The following is a 15,948-nucleotide window of genomic DNA, read 5'->3' on the forward strand; positions in this document are numbered from 1 at the left end:
AATAACCGGGTCTGGAGAAAAGAGTACGTTTTAAAACTTGTGTTATTCCAGAAAAATTAGAATATGATATAGTCTTTCGTTAGAAGATTTTTTTTGGGTAATTTGTTAATGATTAGGTCTGGAATAAAGACAATGCTCTAAACCTCTTTTTAAAACAGGTTCTTAGGTTGAAGGATTGTTTGTTCTAAGATTTGGAATTTACTTATTATTACTGTTAGCGTTATTTTGAGAAAAAAAATAACTGGGTCTGGCTGAAAGACTATGCTATATGTCCATGTTATCCAGCATTAATAAGATTATGGGGTCTTTATACTGTTTTTGTTGTTGTTGTATTGTTATTTATAATTTTTGTATAACAGGGTTTGGAGAAAAGACTGAGCTCGATTTTTATTTTTATTCCACTGGAATATCATTATGGTATCTTAGTTTGGACTTATATTATAATTTTTGAAATAACTGGGTCTGGAAAAAAGACTGGACTTATGTTGTAATGTTTGAAACAACCGGTCTGGAAAAAAACTTTGGACTTATATTATAATTTTTGAAACAACCGGGTCTTGAAAAAAGACTTAATTTAGACTTATGTCATAAATATTTAATTAACCAGGTCTGGAAAAAAGACATTGCACTTTTGTGCTATATGAACGCATTACTATAAGGATTTAGTTTTTAGTTTTAAGTAACCGGGTGTGAAGAAAGACTACGCTTGATTCTCAATTTACTCTTAGCGCATATATTCACAATACGCACCTTGTAAGTTCAAACAACAACAAAGACATTAATTCCATCAGTTTTAATTAACTGGGTCTGGAGAAAAGACTAAGCTCGATTCTCATTTTCATTCCTCTGGAATATCATTATCGTATCCTAGTTTGGATTTATTTTATATTTTTTTCAATAACCGTGTCTGGAAAAAAAGACTTTGGACTTATATTATAATTTTTGAAAATAGACTTTAAATTATATTATAATTTTTGAATTAATCGGGTCTGGAAAAAAGACTTTGCACTTTTATGAACGCATTACTATAGGATTTTAGTTGAGAACGGATTCGCCAAAAATCCCTTCAAATTTATTACATTTGTGGGTAAAGTCATTATTACATTTGTGGGCGATCAAAAATTATTACATTTGTGGGTAAAGTGTTATTACATTTGTGGGCGTTATTACATTTGTGGGTAAAGTGTTATTACATTTGTGGGCATTATTACATTTGTGGGTGCAACAGGGTGCAAGTGTTTTGGTTACAACTTTTGCTTACAATGTTCAATTTTCAAGTTTGAATATCACAAATTTTCACCTCGCGCTTTCAGCTTGCATCATTTATTATTTATTCTTGGTTTCAAAACTTAGAATGTCCAGTTCTCAGGTTGAAATATCACAAATTTTCGGCTCGCGCTTTGCGCTCGCATCAATTATTATTTATTGGTTTCAAAAAGTGCTTAGATTGTCCAGTTTTCAGGTTGGAATATCGCACTCGCGTGCATTATTCAGTTAGATACACATCTTTTTCATAACAAAAACAATTGCTCGGAATGCTTGATTTTCAGGTCTTATTAGTACATGCAATGTCCAAAATTTTGAGCCCGCGATTCGCGCTCACAACATCTCGCAAGGATGCTCTTTTAACAATAATTTGCGCGGTAATAATTGACCAAAAAGCGAGTTTCACAACTTCAGATTTGAAAATGTTTCCAAACCGCTTGCTTGCTATGCTCGCTCCCGGAAAAATAAAGCCTGATTACATATTTAATCAATCAGAAAAGACTTCAAAAAGGCTTTGCTCAACTTAATTACTATAAAACGCACAACTACTTAACGCAGATGATAATCTCATGGTGAAAATTTCAATTGCATAAAAAAATTCATATAAGTGCCCTCTTTTGCCCCCAAATGAAAATACGTTCCGCCGCTCCTGATTAGCACCCATCGCACTTGCTGGTATTTTTATTTATCGTCATTCCCCCCTCTCAAAGAAAAAACTTATACTTTTGCCCTTTATTTAGCCTGCAATGGAACTTGCAGGAAATTTTATCTAAACGCGAGCATATCAAACAGGATGCAAATGGATGTCTATTCAGCCGGGCATTGTGTATACGCTTTAGATTCTTGTTTGCCTAGAAAATGTAAAATATTTCAAGAGTTCTTATATTTTCATTACATCTTTGTCCTTATTTCTCTATATCCGTAGCTCCACCATGTGCGTATTCGAGGGCCCTCGGGGCACGCCCACCCCCCCCCCCCGGGTAGGCGAAAAAGGGGCGCCAAAAATAAGGAGAAAAGGGAGGGAAAGAAAAGGGGAGAAAAAATGAGGGAAAGAAGAAGAGAAAGAGAAAAGGGGTAAAGAAAGAGAGGAGGAAAACAAAAGAGGGAAAGGGGAGCGCCGAATTGATGTTCACCCTAGGGAGGGGGGCGCCTAATTGATAATCGACCTATAGGGGCGCCGAATTAAGGGGGAGCCGAATTGATGTTCGACATAGGGGGCATCGACTTGATGTCCGAATTAGGGAGGCGCCGAATTGATGTTCGACCTATAGGGGGTGCCAATTGATGTTCAGCTTAGGTGGGGGGGGGGGGCGAATTAATGTTTTACCTCAGGGCGCCGTATAGATGTTCCACATAGGGGCCGCATTGAAGTTCGACATAGGGGCACCGAGGGGGCGCCGAATTGATCTCCAAACTAGGGGCTGGGGCGCCGAATCAATATTTTCCATAGTGTTGCCGATTTGATGTTTGACATAGGGGGGCGCCGAATTGATGTTCAACCTAGGGGGTGCCAAATTGATTTCAACCTAGGTGGAGGGGGGGGGGGCGAATTAATGTTTTACCTCAGGGCGCCGTATAGATGTTCGACATAAGAGGGGGCCGCATTGAAGTTTGACATAGGGGCTGGGGCGCCGAATCGATATTTTTCATAGGGTTGCCAAATCGATGTTTGACATAGGGGGGCGCCATATTGATGTTCAACCTAGGGGGTGCCTAATGGATGTTCACCACACGCGGGCGCCTATTTTATGTCTGTCCCGGTGCGCCAAATTCAGGTTCAATTAACCAAGGGAGGGGGGTGGGCGCCAAATTCATCAAATACTCATCCTGTTCATGATTACCAAAAGTGCCTATAATTTTAGATCAGAATACCAAAAAAAATCATCCTACTCTACGCGCTCGCATTAATTGTTTTGTAAGGTGACGATCCTGTTCATGGTTAGATAAGTGCTTAGAATGTCCGACTTTGGATCGTAATATAAAAAAAAATCAGCTCGCGCTTCACGCTCGCATAAACTGTTTTGTTAGTGCTCATCTTGTTCATGATAATCGAAAATGCTTACTCGAATGTCCAAATATTAGGTAAGAATATGAAAAATTTTCATCTCGCTCTTTGCGCTCGCATCAATATTGTTTAGTTAGATGACAATCCTGTTCATGATTACCAAAAGTGCTTAGTCAATGTCAAAATTTTAGGTCAGAATATCAATCACTTTTTAAGCTCGCGCTCCGCGCTCGCACAATTGTTTAAATAGATACCCATCCTTTCCATGGCTACAAAATATGCTTAGAATTTCCAGTTTTGGGTCGGAATACCAAAAAATTTATGCTCGCGCCTCTCGCTCGCATTAAATGATTTGTTAGATACCCATCCTGTTCATGATTACCCAATAGTGCTTAGAATGTCCAAATTTTAGGTTAGAATATCAAAAAATTTCAACACTCGCTTCGCACTCGCATTAATTATTTAGCTAGATACCCATCCTGTTCATGGTTATAAAAAGTGCTTATCATTTCCAGTGTTGGGTTGGAAATTCAAAAATTGTCAGCTCGCACTTCGCAATCGCATAAAATGTTGACAGATACCCACCCTGTCCTTGATTACCAAAAGTGCTCATAGATTTTTCCAAATTTTAGGTAAGAATATGAAAATTTTTCATATCGCTCTTTGCGCTCACATCAATATTGTTAGGTACATGTAGATGACAATCCTGTTCATGATTACCAAAAGTGCTTAGAATGTCAGAATTTTAGTTCAGAATATCAATCACTTTTAAGCTCGCGCCCCGCGCTCGCACAATTGTTTAAATAGATACCCATGCTTTCCATGATTACAAAATATGCTTAGAATTTCCAGTTTTGGGTCGGAATACCAAAAATGTTACGCTCGCGCCTCTCGCTCGCATTAAATGATTTGTTAGATACCCATCCTGTTCATGATTACCCAATAGTGCTTATAATGTCCAAAATCTATGTCAGAAAATCAAAAATTTTCAACTCGCGCTTCGTGCTCGCATTAATCATTTAATTAGATACCCATCCTGTTCATGATTATAAAACACATATGAAAAGTGCTTATAATGTCCAGTGTTGGGTTGGAAATTCAAAAATTGTCAGCTTCGATCCACTTCGCGATCGCATAAAATGTTGATAGATACCCACCCTGTTCTTGATTACCAAAAGTGCTCACAGATTTTTCCAAATTCTAGGTAAGAATATGAAAAATTTTCATATCGCTCTTTGCGCTCGCATCAATATTGTTTAGATAATTATACCCATCATGTTCACGGTTGCAATAAAACTCAGAATGATCGATCGGAAAAGAGATGAAAATATCCCCTCCCCTATTGGCGAAAGCTGGATCCACCCCCGGTTAAGAAATTACAGCTCCCGCACATAATTTTAGTATGGTCTACCACTCTGATGAGAAGTTGAACTAAAGTGAAACCCCAAAATGCTTAAAATGCTGTGCTTTCTGGTCGCATTTATTTTTTTCAAAAGGTGGTTACAACATATTCATGGATGGTTTTTTTCATGAACACATTAAAAAGTAGTCTTCGATGCCTTTTTCACGTGATTATGAAATACGATAATTCAAACTGCTGGGCGGGTCGGGGTGCCATTTTCCGAAAAGTTCACAGGGGCGCCAAAATAGTCGGGCTCAATCATGGATCCTGGATACGCACATGTCCGTTGGGCATCGTTTCCAACATTGTACCTCCTTATCTATACCGGCGTGATACTAGGCGCTAGTCCATGGATCGGATCGGTTTACTTCCATTTCGTCTGATGCCAACTCGTCTACTATCATTATTTGGTCTACCACCAGTTCGTTCACTATCCACATGCGTGCATTCCGTCTAATAACCAGTTGATCCAATAGTCATTTAGTCCATATACAATTTGGTTATTGGAAGTGTTATTGTGCAAAATGAATGAAAATGAATTGGATACTGGACTAACTGGACCAAATGGTTGTTCGATGAAATGTTGATGGACGGATTGGCATTGCATGGACTAAATGAAAGTAGACCATGTGGTGAATGGACGAGTTGGTATTTGACGAATTGGCAATTTACCAATGGACCTACTAGTACTAGGCCACTGAATTGAACTTCCCCCCTCCATCCTAGCTCGGCCGCCCAAATAAAGGGAAGGAGGAGGAGAGAGAAGAAAGGAAGAAAGAAATAGATTGTTGAAAGGGAATCAAAAGAACGATCAAAAGGGAATTTGAACGCAACATAATATAATACTCTGTTATTGTTTGAATCGTTTCTCTCTCATGAGATTTATATTTTGAATATATATTGTTTCAGTCATTCTCATTTTTGTCTCACCTGCATAGCAGAGTGAGACTATAGGCGCCGCTTTTCCGACGGCGACGGCGGCGGCGACGGCGGCGTCAACACCAAATCTTAACCTGAGGTTAAGTTTTTGAAATGACAGCATAACTTAGAAAGTATATGGACCTAGTTCATGAAACTTGGCCATAAGGTTAATCAAGTATTACTGAACATCCTGCCTGAGTTTCATGTCACATGACCAAGGTCAAAGGTCATTTAGGGTCAATGAACTTTGGCCGAATTGGGGGTATCTGTTGAATTACCATCATAACTTTGAAAGTTTATGGATCTGATTCATGAAACTTGGACATAATAGTAATCAAGTATTACTGAACATCCTGTGCAAGTTTCAGGTCACATGATCAAGGTCAAAGGTCATTTAGGGTCAATGAACTTTGGCCAAATTGGGGTATTTGTTGAATTACAGCCATAAATTTGAAAGTGTGTTGGTCTAGTTCATAAAACTTGGACATAATAGTAATCAAGTATCACTGAACATCCTGTGCGAGTTTCAGGTCACATGATCAAGGTCAAAGAACTTTGGCCACGTTGGGGGTATTTGTTGAATTGCCATCATATCTCTATAAGTGTATTGGTCTAGTTCATAAAACGTGGAAATAAGAGTAACCAAGTATCACTGAACATCTTGTGCGAGTTATAGTAGTTTTCAAAATCAGCACTGCTGCTATATTGAATCGCGTGATGCAGGTGAGACGGCCAGAGGCATTCCACTTGTTTTACTGAATAGCGAATTACAAAACGTCCTATCCTCGTTTCCGCTAACCACACATGACATTATTTATCATTTTATTATTATCATGCAATTAATGAAATTCATACTGTTTTTACACGCTGCGTCGGCTGCCACTTGACTACCTTGTAAATATTTTTCCGATGATATTCAGTTGAAATCAGTGGCGTTCAAAATAAGGCTTGGGGCTGTATGGATTCCCAAATTTGTCACGGCCAAGAAAAAAAAAGGAAAGATCAAAGGGAAACTATTATCTGAATATCACGTCAACATCTATCATAGATTACAAAAAAAAAATCTAGATTTGTGCCCTATATGTATATCTGGCCCCTTCATATTTGTTATGTTCATTATTTACGCCACTGGTTGAAATTAAATTAAACTTAAAACATTTTCCCTTTATCATTGCATTATACATTCATGAATAGTGAAAGCATGTTCATAACATCTTTCTGTATTTTTCGCTGTTTATACAATTCCTAACCTTAGGTTGTGTGTATTCCTTATGTTCGCATTCTCAATGTTATTTTTCTCTTTATTTCAATATTATTCTCACCAACTTTATTATGGTATGCCTATTCAAGAAAGTATTACTTGTTTGGTTGCCCCATGACAGCTTTGCCTTCACTTTTGCAGATCGGAGTGTCTCTCAGTCAGTATTCAGAGCTATTACTGTATTCTCCTTGATCCCCCCCCCCCGTGAGTTGTAAAACACCCATAAAGGCAAAATATTATATTTTTATCGGCAACATATTTGCATCACATCACCATAAATTAAGTACATCAGAATAGGCGTATACCCATTGAACCCCGCCAGAATGGGCTTGCCCAAAAATTTCAAACACAAATTTCTTTTTTTTCCTGAAAGTCATCACCACTTGGAAGTAGGCGACTTTCCCGCCCCAAAATATTCTTATTCCTACAATAGTGCAATCCGTCACGAACACCATGCACGATTGGCCTTTCATAACTGATCGCCAAAATAGTTGAACCATATTCCAACACTTTCTACGATCAATACGATCGCCTTGACTGATCTGATACTTTCTGATACGATTAATTATTCCGCGATTATATGCCTCTTGGAAGCGGGGGGGGGGGGGAATCTGGGGATGCGGCATGTATTATTTTCCACGGGCAGCACCCCCTGGAATTCTGATAGGTGTCATATTGGAGAAATGTATAGAATTACCAACATTTCGTGTTAGAACCTTTATGTTTTTCTTTTGCTTTCTCAATTTTTTTTCAGCAGGTAACCCCACCAAAAAAAAATCGTGACAGTGTGAACTGAGCACATTTTTTTTTCAATCAAAAATTATTATATTATTTTCCCCATGAGTTATGAAATGTTGACACGCCGGGATCTCCTTGGTCCCAATCCCAATATGAAGAATACATTTCCTCGGCTATAAAACAACACTTATCATTCGTTTTTCCTATATTTATAGCAGGAAAATGGGAGTCCCAATTCCCGGTTCCACTTTCATTGCTAAATAAGTCTATGTTATGCCAATCAAGATGTGAGTGATGTCTTTGTCCTGCTCACGTCGCCACGCACCACAGTCATTCACATTTTTTTCAACAGTTGAACTGCTCGTACACACACTGTATGCGTAGGCCTATATCCCGGAGGCCTATCTTCCTCTCATTTGTTGCAATAAAAGTTCATCTTTCCATCTATTTTTATTTGTTTATTGTTTATTTAATAAGGGGTAGCCCATTCAACAACAGCTCCCATGGGGCGCCCCCATCTATTATTCGTCATTGGTATCCATTTGTCTTTGTCCATCCATTCTTGGGGTTATACATTCATCGGATGATCCATTCATATATATGCCTATTCATCCATCTATTCATTCTTTCAGTCATCCATCCATCCACTGATGGATTGATTAGGCCTTTAGGCTAAGGAGGCTACCCCCACCCTCCCCATGCAGGAGAAATACTCTGCGACCCATTCTCTAGTCCAGATGCTGGACCTTCGAGATTTTGTTTTCCTCCACACACTGCGCTCTAACCACTGCTCACTTTTCCTACACACTGCACTAACCCATTGATCGCGCGATCCCCAAATTTACCCTCCTACCGTCGGTAGGAGGGCAAATTAGGGGATCGCGCGATCAATGGGGAAAAGCGAACAGTGGTTAGAGCGCAGTGTGTGAAGGAAAACAAAATCTCGAAGGTCCAGCATCTGGACTACCCATTCTCTGGAAATCCTTATTGATACACGTTTCAAAGCAGACGTAAATTACTAGTATGTGCAATCCCCTCGGACGTTGCTTCTCCAAGTTTGCTTAGTCTTCTTTCACGTACATCGTTGCCATGTTTCACACGGCATGACTTGTAATGTTCTGTTGTAAAACATGCCGGTCGGCCCCCGGGGTCGGCTCCGAAATTCACCCCTCTGCATACCTAGAGCGGTTCTGCCATAGACCATAGCGCCGCGCAATATTGAATATACTCAACTTCTCATTGGCTCCAAATCTAGCTAAAAGCTTTCTTGTGTGGCTGCAAGAATAACAGTTTTCCGAAAAATCTTGCCCCTTACGTCTACCCTCCCCCCCCCCCTTTTTTTTTTTGCTTTTGCTCATGACGCCTCTGCTCTGCTTGTAAAGATTGACCAAATGACACTTTATTCTAAATTTGCAACTTGATGCATTGGTCGCATATACACACGGTCTACACGATGTAGACTACGCTACATACTTCGCATCAACAGGTTTCTCAGCTCACCTTTTGACCTCGCAAGTTCAGTCTAAACAACGAATAATAATCCTACTTTCATGTCAATACTGTGTGTCCTCCATGGTCCTATCAACTTTTATTTTCCTTTTATGTTTTACTATTTTGTATCCCGCCCTGAAAATAATCGTTTTTCTCTTCCCTTTCTTCATACTCGGCCCTAGACAGAATGGGGGTGGCCGTCTATATATATGCATATGAAAATTTTTCATCTCGCTCTTTGCGCTCGCTTCAATATTGTTTAGTTAAAATTAGATGACATCATGACAATCCTGTTTATGGTTACCAAATGTGCTTAGAATGTCAAAATTTTAGGTCAGAATATCAATCACTTGAGCTTAAAAAGTGATTGATATTCTGAACTAAATTTCTGACATTCTAAGCACTTTCGGTAATCATGAACAGGATTGTAATCATAGATATCTCTGATTGTTATCTACCTAACAATATCGATGCGAGCACAAAGAGCGAGGTGGCCGTCTAATCAAACTCGGCCCTTGCCCTTCTCTGGGATTCTCGTATCTCGATCTTTTAGACTTGGAGTACTTTCAGATTCATGACATAAGATTCCGAAAGTAAGCCGTATTGGGCAATCCTTTGCTTCGTCATTCACGTCCGATAATCCACGTGTCTGAATCCTTATTCACGTACGATACAATCATGGAGCTATAGCTCCAAATAATATGCTTGTCCTGTGTGTGCTATCGCTATTAATGGATTATGTCTAAAGTAAACGTGCATGCAAAGCGCAAGCATATCGCTAGCTAGTCCACCTCCTGGACTGTTGTTATTTTGTACGATACGGCTACCAAACACAACACACTACATCCCCATAACACGCATACACACACCCCTGAATGGTCACACGAAACAACATTTTTTTTGGGGGAAAGTGAATCACTGGGTTAGGTGAATCACTGGGGGTAAGTCAATCAGTGGAGGACGTGTGTGTGTTGGTTATGTGTGAATAGGGTTTGCCCAATCAATAAAAATCGTCCAGGACGTGGATTAATCGCTAGCCGGCTAGCATCGGCTCATTGAGCTTGCACGCACCGTTCGGTGTTTGCTTCTACTCAGCTACTTCTGCACACAGCGCTGCACTTTGTTGATACGGGGATTTCTTGATACCGCGCATGCGCCATGACGTATTTCATCAATATGCATGAGGTCGTAATGAATATGCATTATTCGAACAGTGTTCTAATATCAATTTATTTTTTAACCCGAGAGGTCGTCAACAAGAAAGTCCCAGGTTAAGTAGGTTAACCGACACGCGTTATAATTATGTTTCACCCTCAATATCATGAAAATAGAAAAGTTATGCAAGTTTCTTTTCCGTGATAAAATCGAGCAATAATATAGGTATCTCATTAATGTAATAATTTTGAAATTGATTCATTGCCCTTTTCTGAGAACAACCAATCATACACTATACCTTTAAGATTCAAATTAAAACGGGGCACGCTTTCATTGACACCGGGTCTGCACTTACTTCCGACCGAGCAAATCACCCGGGGAAGAGATGTCAGTGCGAAAGGGTACATTTTTTCTTCGCCAGGGAAGTGAGGAATGCGTGCTGGAGAAGCTCACCGGGGAAAAATGAAGAGGCCAGTTTGAAAGGTTTGAACAGTTTATGATGCAAAACTGCGCGAATGGTCACTTATGTCTGAAGTACACAAAATGACCCTCTTAGGTCAAAACTGAAGGAATATATTACATGAGGTTGATTGTTATGATCCAGCGCACATTGTTAAAATGAATCTGGATTTCTAAAGACATCCAATCGTAGTTTTGATCAATATATGTAACACATTTTGGACAAAAAGAGTCATGTTAGGGGTAATTTTTTGTCAAAACATGGCCAAAATTACCCGACTTCTATTATCATTTGGCAAATGAAACCACTTTATAATAATAATAATCTGTTTTTATATAGCGCTTAATACATCGGAACGACGTGTCTAAGCGCTTTACAGATATATTATTACCCCGGTCATTGGATTCAATAAGTCATTCCCGCACACAATGTGTGCACATCCTCCACTCCCTGGGGAGTATTCCAGCCAGTCGCCGGTGAGGCGCACACAGTACTGGACAAGCTACAATGACTTTCACATCCTACCGGGTACCCATTTAGCACCTGGGTCGAGAGTGGCAAAGTGTTGATTAACGCATTGCCAAAGGACGCCAGACCGCGGTGAGATTCGAACACACGACCCTCTGTTTACAAGGCGAGAGTCAGAACCACTACACCACGGCTCCTCCACTTTATCTGGAATCTGGGTGCATTTAAATTAGGATAGACCTTTTTTGTCTCGCCCACCAGAGGTGAACGCGAGACTTAGGGATCCAAATGTCGTCCGTCGTCCGTCCGTCACAAACCTGTAATGACACCTAACTCCCCAACCGTGAGTCAATTTTCAACCAAACTTGGATGGTAGATGGATTTGGGGGACCTGCATGTTATGCTGCAGTCTGGGGTCACATGGTAAGGTCAAAGGTCATTTTCAGGTCAACGTTAAAGTTTACATGCAAGACTCTCTTATGACACCCAACTCCGCAACCGTAAGTCGCATTTCAACCAAACTTGGATGGTAGATGGACTTGGGGGACCTGCATGTTATGCTGCAGTCGGAGGTCACATGGTAAGGTCAAAGGTCATTTTCAGGTCAACGTTAAAGTTTTTATGCAAGACTCTCTTATGACACCTAACTCCGCAACCGTAAGTTACTTTTCAACAAAACTTGGATGGTAGATGTAATTAGGTGAATTGCATGTTATGATGCAGTTGGAGGTCACATGGTAAGGTCAAAGGTAATTTTCAGGTCAACATTAAAGTTTACGTGCAAGGCTCTTATGACAAGTGTTATTCCATCCCAGTCATTTCACAATGAAGTTTCGATATAATTCTCTTGCGTACCCTCGCAAATCACGATATTTCTTGTTATTTTCATAAGTGGGCGAGACACAAAATTGCTTTTGCCTTGTTATTTGATGTGGATACAAAAGAATTCTGTTAAGGGACCATTTTCCAAAGAGTGGTCAAATGGTAATTTTTGGCCAAAGTGGCGTGAGTACGACCAATAAGAGTGACATTTTTGGAATCAGCACACAATTTTACCCCGGATAAGCCTGTCAAACCTTCCCCACCAAAAATTCTAAATAAAGCCCCCTATCTCGATCCTAGACTATTTCCTCTCCCTGTTCTCTTGCGTTCATTTGCTTATTAGACATGCCTCCCCATGGTTGAATCCGTGTTGGTCTAGCATAGATTAAAGGGATGTATCCCAGTAATTGATAGTAAATCATGAAAATACTTACTGTTATTCTTTTATTTACGAAATAACTGGATACATCCCTTTAAATCCTCCCACTGGCCCCTCGCCTTGCATGGCAACATGTCTCCTCGGTTCGCACTCGTAAGAGGAAGTGACGTGTCCGTGATTGAGTAACTGGGCGTAGTGCTCGGGTCAGGGAGATGGGTCACCGTGTACTAGGAATTTTGTGTGTTTTTGTCTCCGGTATAGCCATTCAAGTTGATGAATACCATAGATTTAAGGGTGTATCCGTTATTTCGTAAATGAAATAACCGTATTTTCATGTTTCATTTTTTAATGCAAAAACATGAATAAAGAGATCCCTATATTGATTTTGTTTTGCACATCCTAATTGTAAGTTCTTTATATGAAAAGTGACATACTTCCTATACATTTCATAGTCTTTTTTAATATTAAAAACTTTTGTTATCTTCATTCAATCCACAGCGATGGCAGTATTGCATCCAAGTTCTTCTTATGTCTGTATACAAAGCCTCTGTTAATCCAGCTACCTACACCAGACTTCAGTATGCCATACAACGTGATCTGCCTTGCATGTACAGTGGTAGCTATAGGCTTCGGCTCCCTTCACAATCTCACCTCCAGGAGGTTTGACTTTGTTGACCAATCCAGCAGTGTTGGCAGTCTGGGGATGAAGTTGCTTGCTAAGTTCAGAAAGTTCAGGGAAAGTGGGAAGCGGAGTTAGAAAAGAAAAAATGGGAGAAGAAATATGGGAGAATGGTGGTATAAAAGATTAAGGAGACAATGACAGGAGATGAAGGCTTTTGATGTTTCGTGTTTCTTCAATATGATATTGGGGTTGTTTGTCTTTATCCCTTTTATGAATCTGTATCTATCATGTAATGATTTGAAATTTAGTTACATCTGTGATTTATTAAAAAGAAAATGACTCATTAATTCATTATATCAGATTTCTCTCACAAACGATATGAAGTCCATGATTATAATAATAATTATATTACATGTGACTTGAAAAGCGCCAAATCCACTTTGTAGAGTGCTCAAGGCGCATAAAGAAATTAAAAAGTAAAAAGAAAGGTTTTAAGAACATTTTGGAAAGACTGGACAGAGATACAATTTTTGATGTCTTCAGGAAGTATGTGCCATAGTATGGGGCACACATGAACAAAGGAAGGATCTTTCGCCCAAGTTTTTGAAACTTTTGAACCAGAAGCAAATAAGTTTTTGAAGAGCATAGAGACATAGTGGGTATGTAATAATTGATCAACAGGGGCGTCGCTAGGCCTTTTCCAGTAGGGGGATTTTTAGGCCCTGATTACTGACAAATATCGGTAGCGATTATACTGACACGCCCGGCAACCATGAATCTTGGAAGTGTTCTACATTCTCCTCAGTTACATTTTCTTTTGTTATACCCAGGATCAGTTTCAGCTTTTATTTTCATCAATATTTTTATTTTCATCAATATTTTCCCGTCACGGCCGCCGAAATGGAACTCAGAGACCAAGTGAGAACAAAATACATGGAGCAGTTGGAACAATCCTCCGCGGCCCGACAGTGTCATTTTCCCGATAAGCGTCAGTCCAATATCTCTGCGTTTGCGTAACAGACAATAATTTTTCAAACATCTCAGACTCCGCATTTTTAATTACACCGACACACAGGTTTACCTAATCAAAACCTTGTCTACCCCATTCTCTTCTCTCTCTGATTTTATCTCCTTCCTTTTGTTTTCCTCTTCCACTTTGTCCCTTTCTTTCTTTCTTCTCCCCCCCCCCCTTTTTTTCCTTTTCTCTTCTTTCCCTTTTTCTTTCCTCTTTCTCCCTTTTCCCTTTTTTTTCCTTCTCGCACTCCCCTCCCCCCATTTTCTCGACGGCAGCGCTGATATACCGACGATATCCAAATTATTGGGGGGCGGGCCGTCGCACCCCCCACATCTTTCCTTTAGCGACGGCCCTGCCAGGGGTGGATCCAGGATTTTCCAAAGGGGAGGCACATTTTTCCGAGGAAAAATTTGACAAGCAAAAAAAAAAGATTTTAACCAAACATTAAGAAAATTTCGTCCCCGACAAAATTTGACCTAAACAAAAAGTGGGGGGTATTTAAAAGGGGGCACGCTTCTGTTTTAACGGCGTTTTTACATTACAAATGTTTATTTGCTGATGGGTGACGTCACTGGCGGATCCAGGGGGACACGGGCCGGCTGTGCCCCCCCCCCCCCTGGATCCGCCAGTGATGTCACCCATCAGCAAATTACATCCGACCTGGATAAGAAAGTGGATGGCATACCCGTTCAGAAAGCCGTGCAGAGAGTCTTGGCCAAGCACGGACACAAAGTCGAGGGCCTGTTCCAGTATCAAGAGGAAGAAGAGATGGAGGAGAGCAAAGAGATCAACAAGGGACTTTTGAAATATCAAAAAAGGGAAAAATGCTACTTCACCCCGTTAATCCCGAACTCTCTTTAGAAAAAGTATGCCCATCGTGTGAAAGAAAATAATAACAAATAAAATCAATCTAACGCTTGATTTCGTTTTGTAACTGTGTTTTTTTTTCTTTGTCCGTGGAAGACAGAAAAGAATGGATTGCGTTGGAGTGTGTACGTGTTTTGTCGGAAGAATGTCAAATTGTGGTGATGGAAGCTAGTATTAACGTATGTGTGCTTATGAACGCAATGAGACATGCAGTGGCTGATGTGAAATGCGTGCGTAGAGAGGATTTGAATTTGCCGCCTGGACCCATTCCCCCCCCCCCGGTATATAATCGAATTAGTTTCAATGCCTGCGCTACGTATACGCTAATTTAATCACGTCCCATTCCCGTGCTAATCCAATTACATCGCGCACAACTACTCTTACCTGACAATGACAATGACATTTATTCCCATGTCACCCATAGAATGGGTATTGGAGAAACAATCATACAAATGTACAAAATCATCAATAGTATTTCATCAAGTAATTTACATATCATTTAGAGTACATTAAGAAAAATTGAATTAAAAAGAATACAAATTTTAGCATTAAAAATGATTTTGTAATTACGGTTAAATAGTACCCTGAAGCTTCAAAAATATAATAAAAAATTTACATATGATTAAAAAAAAAAATCATAATAACGTCATCACATCGTTGGCTATTTAACCACAGTTAAAAAAGCTCAAAATACTATATTTCGAGCGTAGCAAAGTTTCAAATTTTTGATAATTAGGGGCGGTTATGACGATGCGAAGACTTAATTGAGTAGTTACGAGACTTGGTGTTCTGAAAAGTCATACAGCGCTCAATTAGCGGACTTTCCAGTGGGGAAAGAGAATGGTGATAAGAGGTCCATTAAGTCTAATCATCTCTTGCTATAGTCCAGGATAGGCCCCATAGACAAGGGGTCGAACCTTGTTTTTTTAGATATACAATGTTTTTTGATGGTTTCTTGTCAATTCGAGGGTGCTGATTCCAAATCTGAATGATGCCACTCTTGTAACCTTGAGCATTTCCCGCAAATTGGCAAAATCCAATATGGCCGCCAAAATATGCAAATTACCCATGAAAAT

General features: G+C 39.8%; 1 protein-coding gene across 1 annotated transcript in view; it reads left to right on the plus strand.

Moving 5' to 3' along the window:
* Positions 1-13,337, plus strand: part of LOC129279527 (GPI transamidase component PIG-T-like) — a 121,444-nt gene extending 108,107 nt beyond the window's left edge. The window contains exon 8 of the mRNA XM_064095649.1: positions 12,867-13,337. Within this exon, the coding sequence (XP_063951719.1) occupies positions 12,867-13,125 (259 nt within the window). The 3' untranslated portion in view covers positions 13,126-13,337. The remainder of the gene's footprint in view (positions 1-12,866) is intronic.
* Positions 13,338-15,948: the final 2,611 nt, after the last annotated feature.

The sequence above is a fragment of the Lytechinus pictus genome, chromosome 2 (assembly GCF_037042905.1).
Source record: "Lytechinus pictus isolate F3 Inbred chromosome 2, Lp3.0, whole genome shotgun sequence".
NCBI lineage: Eukaryota > Metazoa > Echinodermata > Echinoidea > Temnopleuroida > Toxopneustidae > Lytechinus > Lytechinus pictus.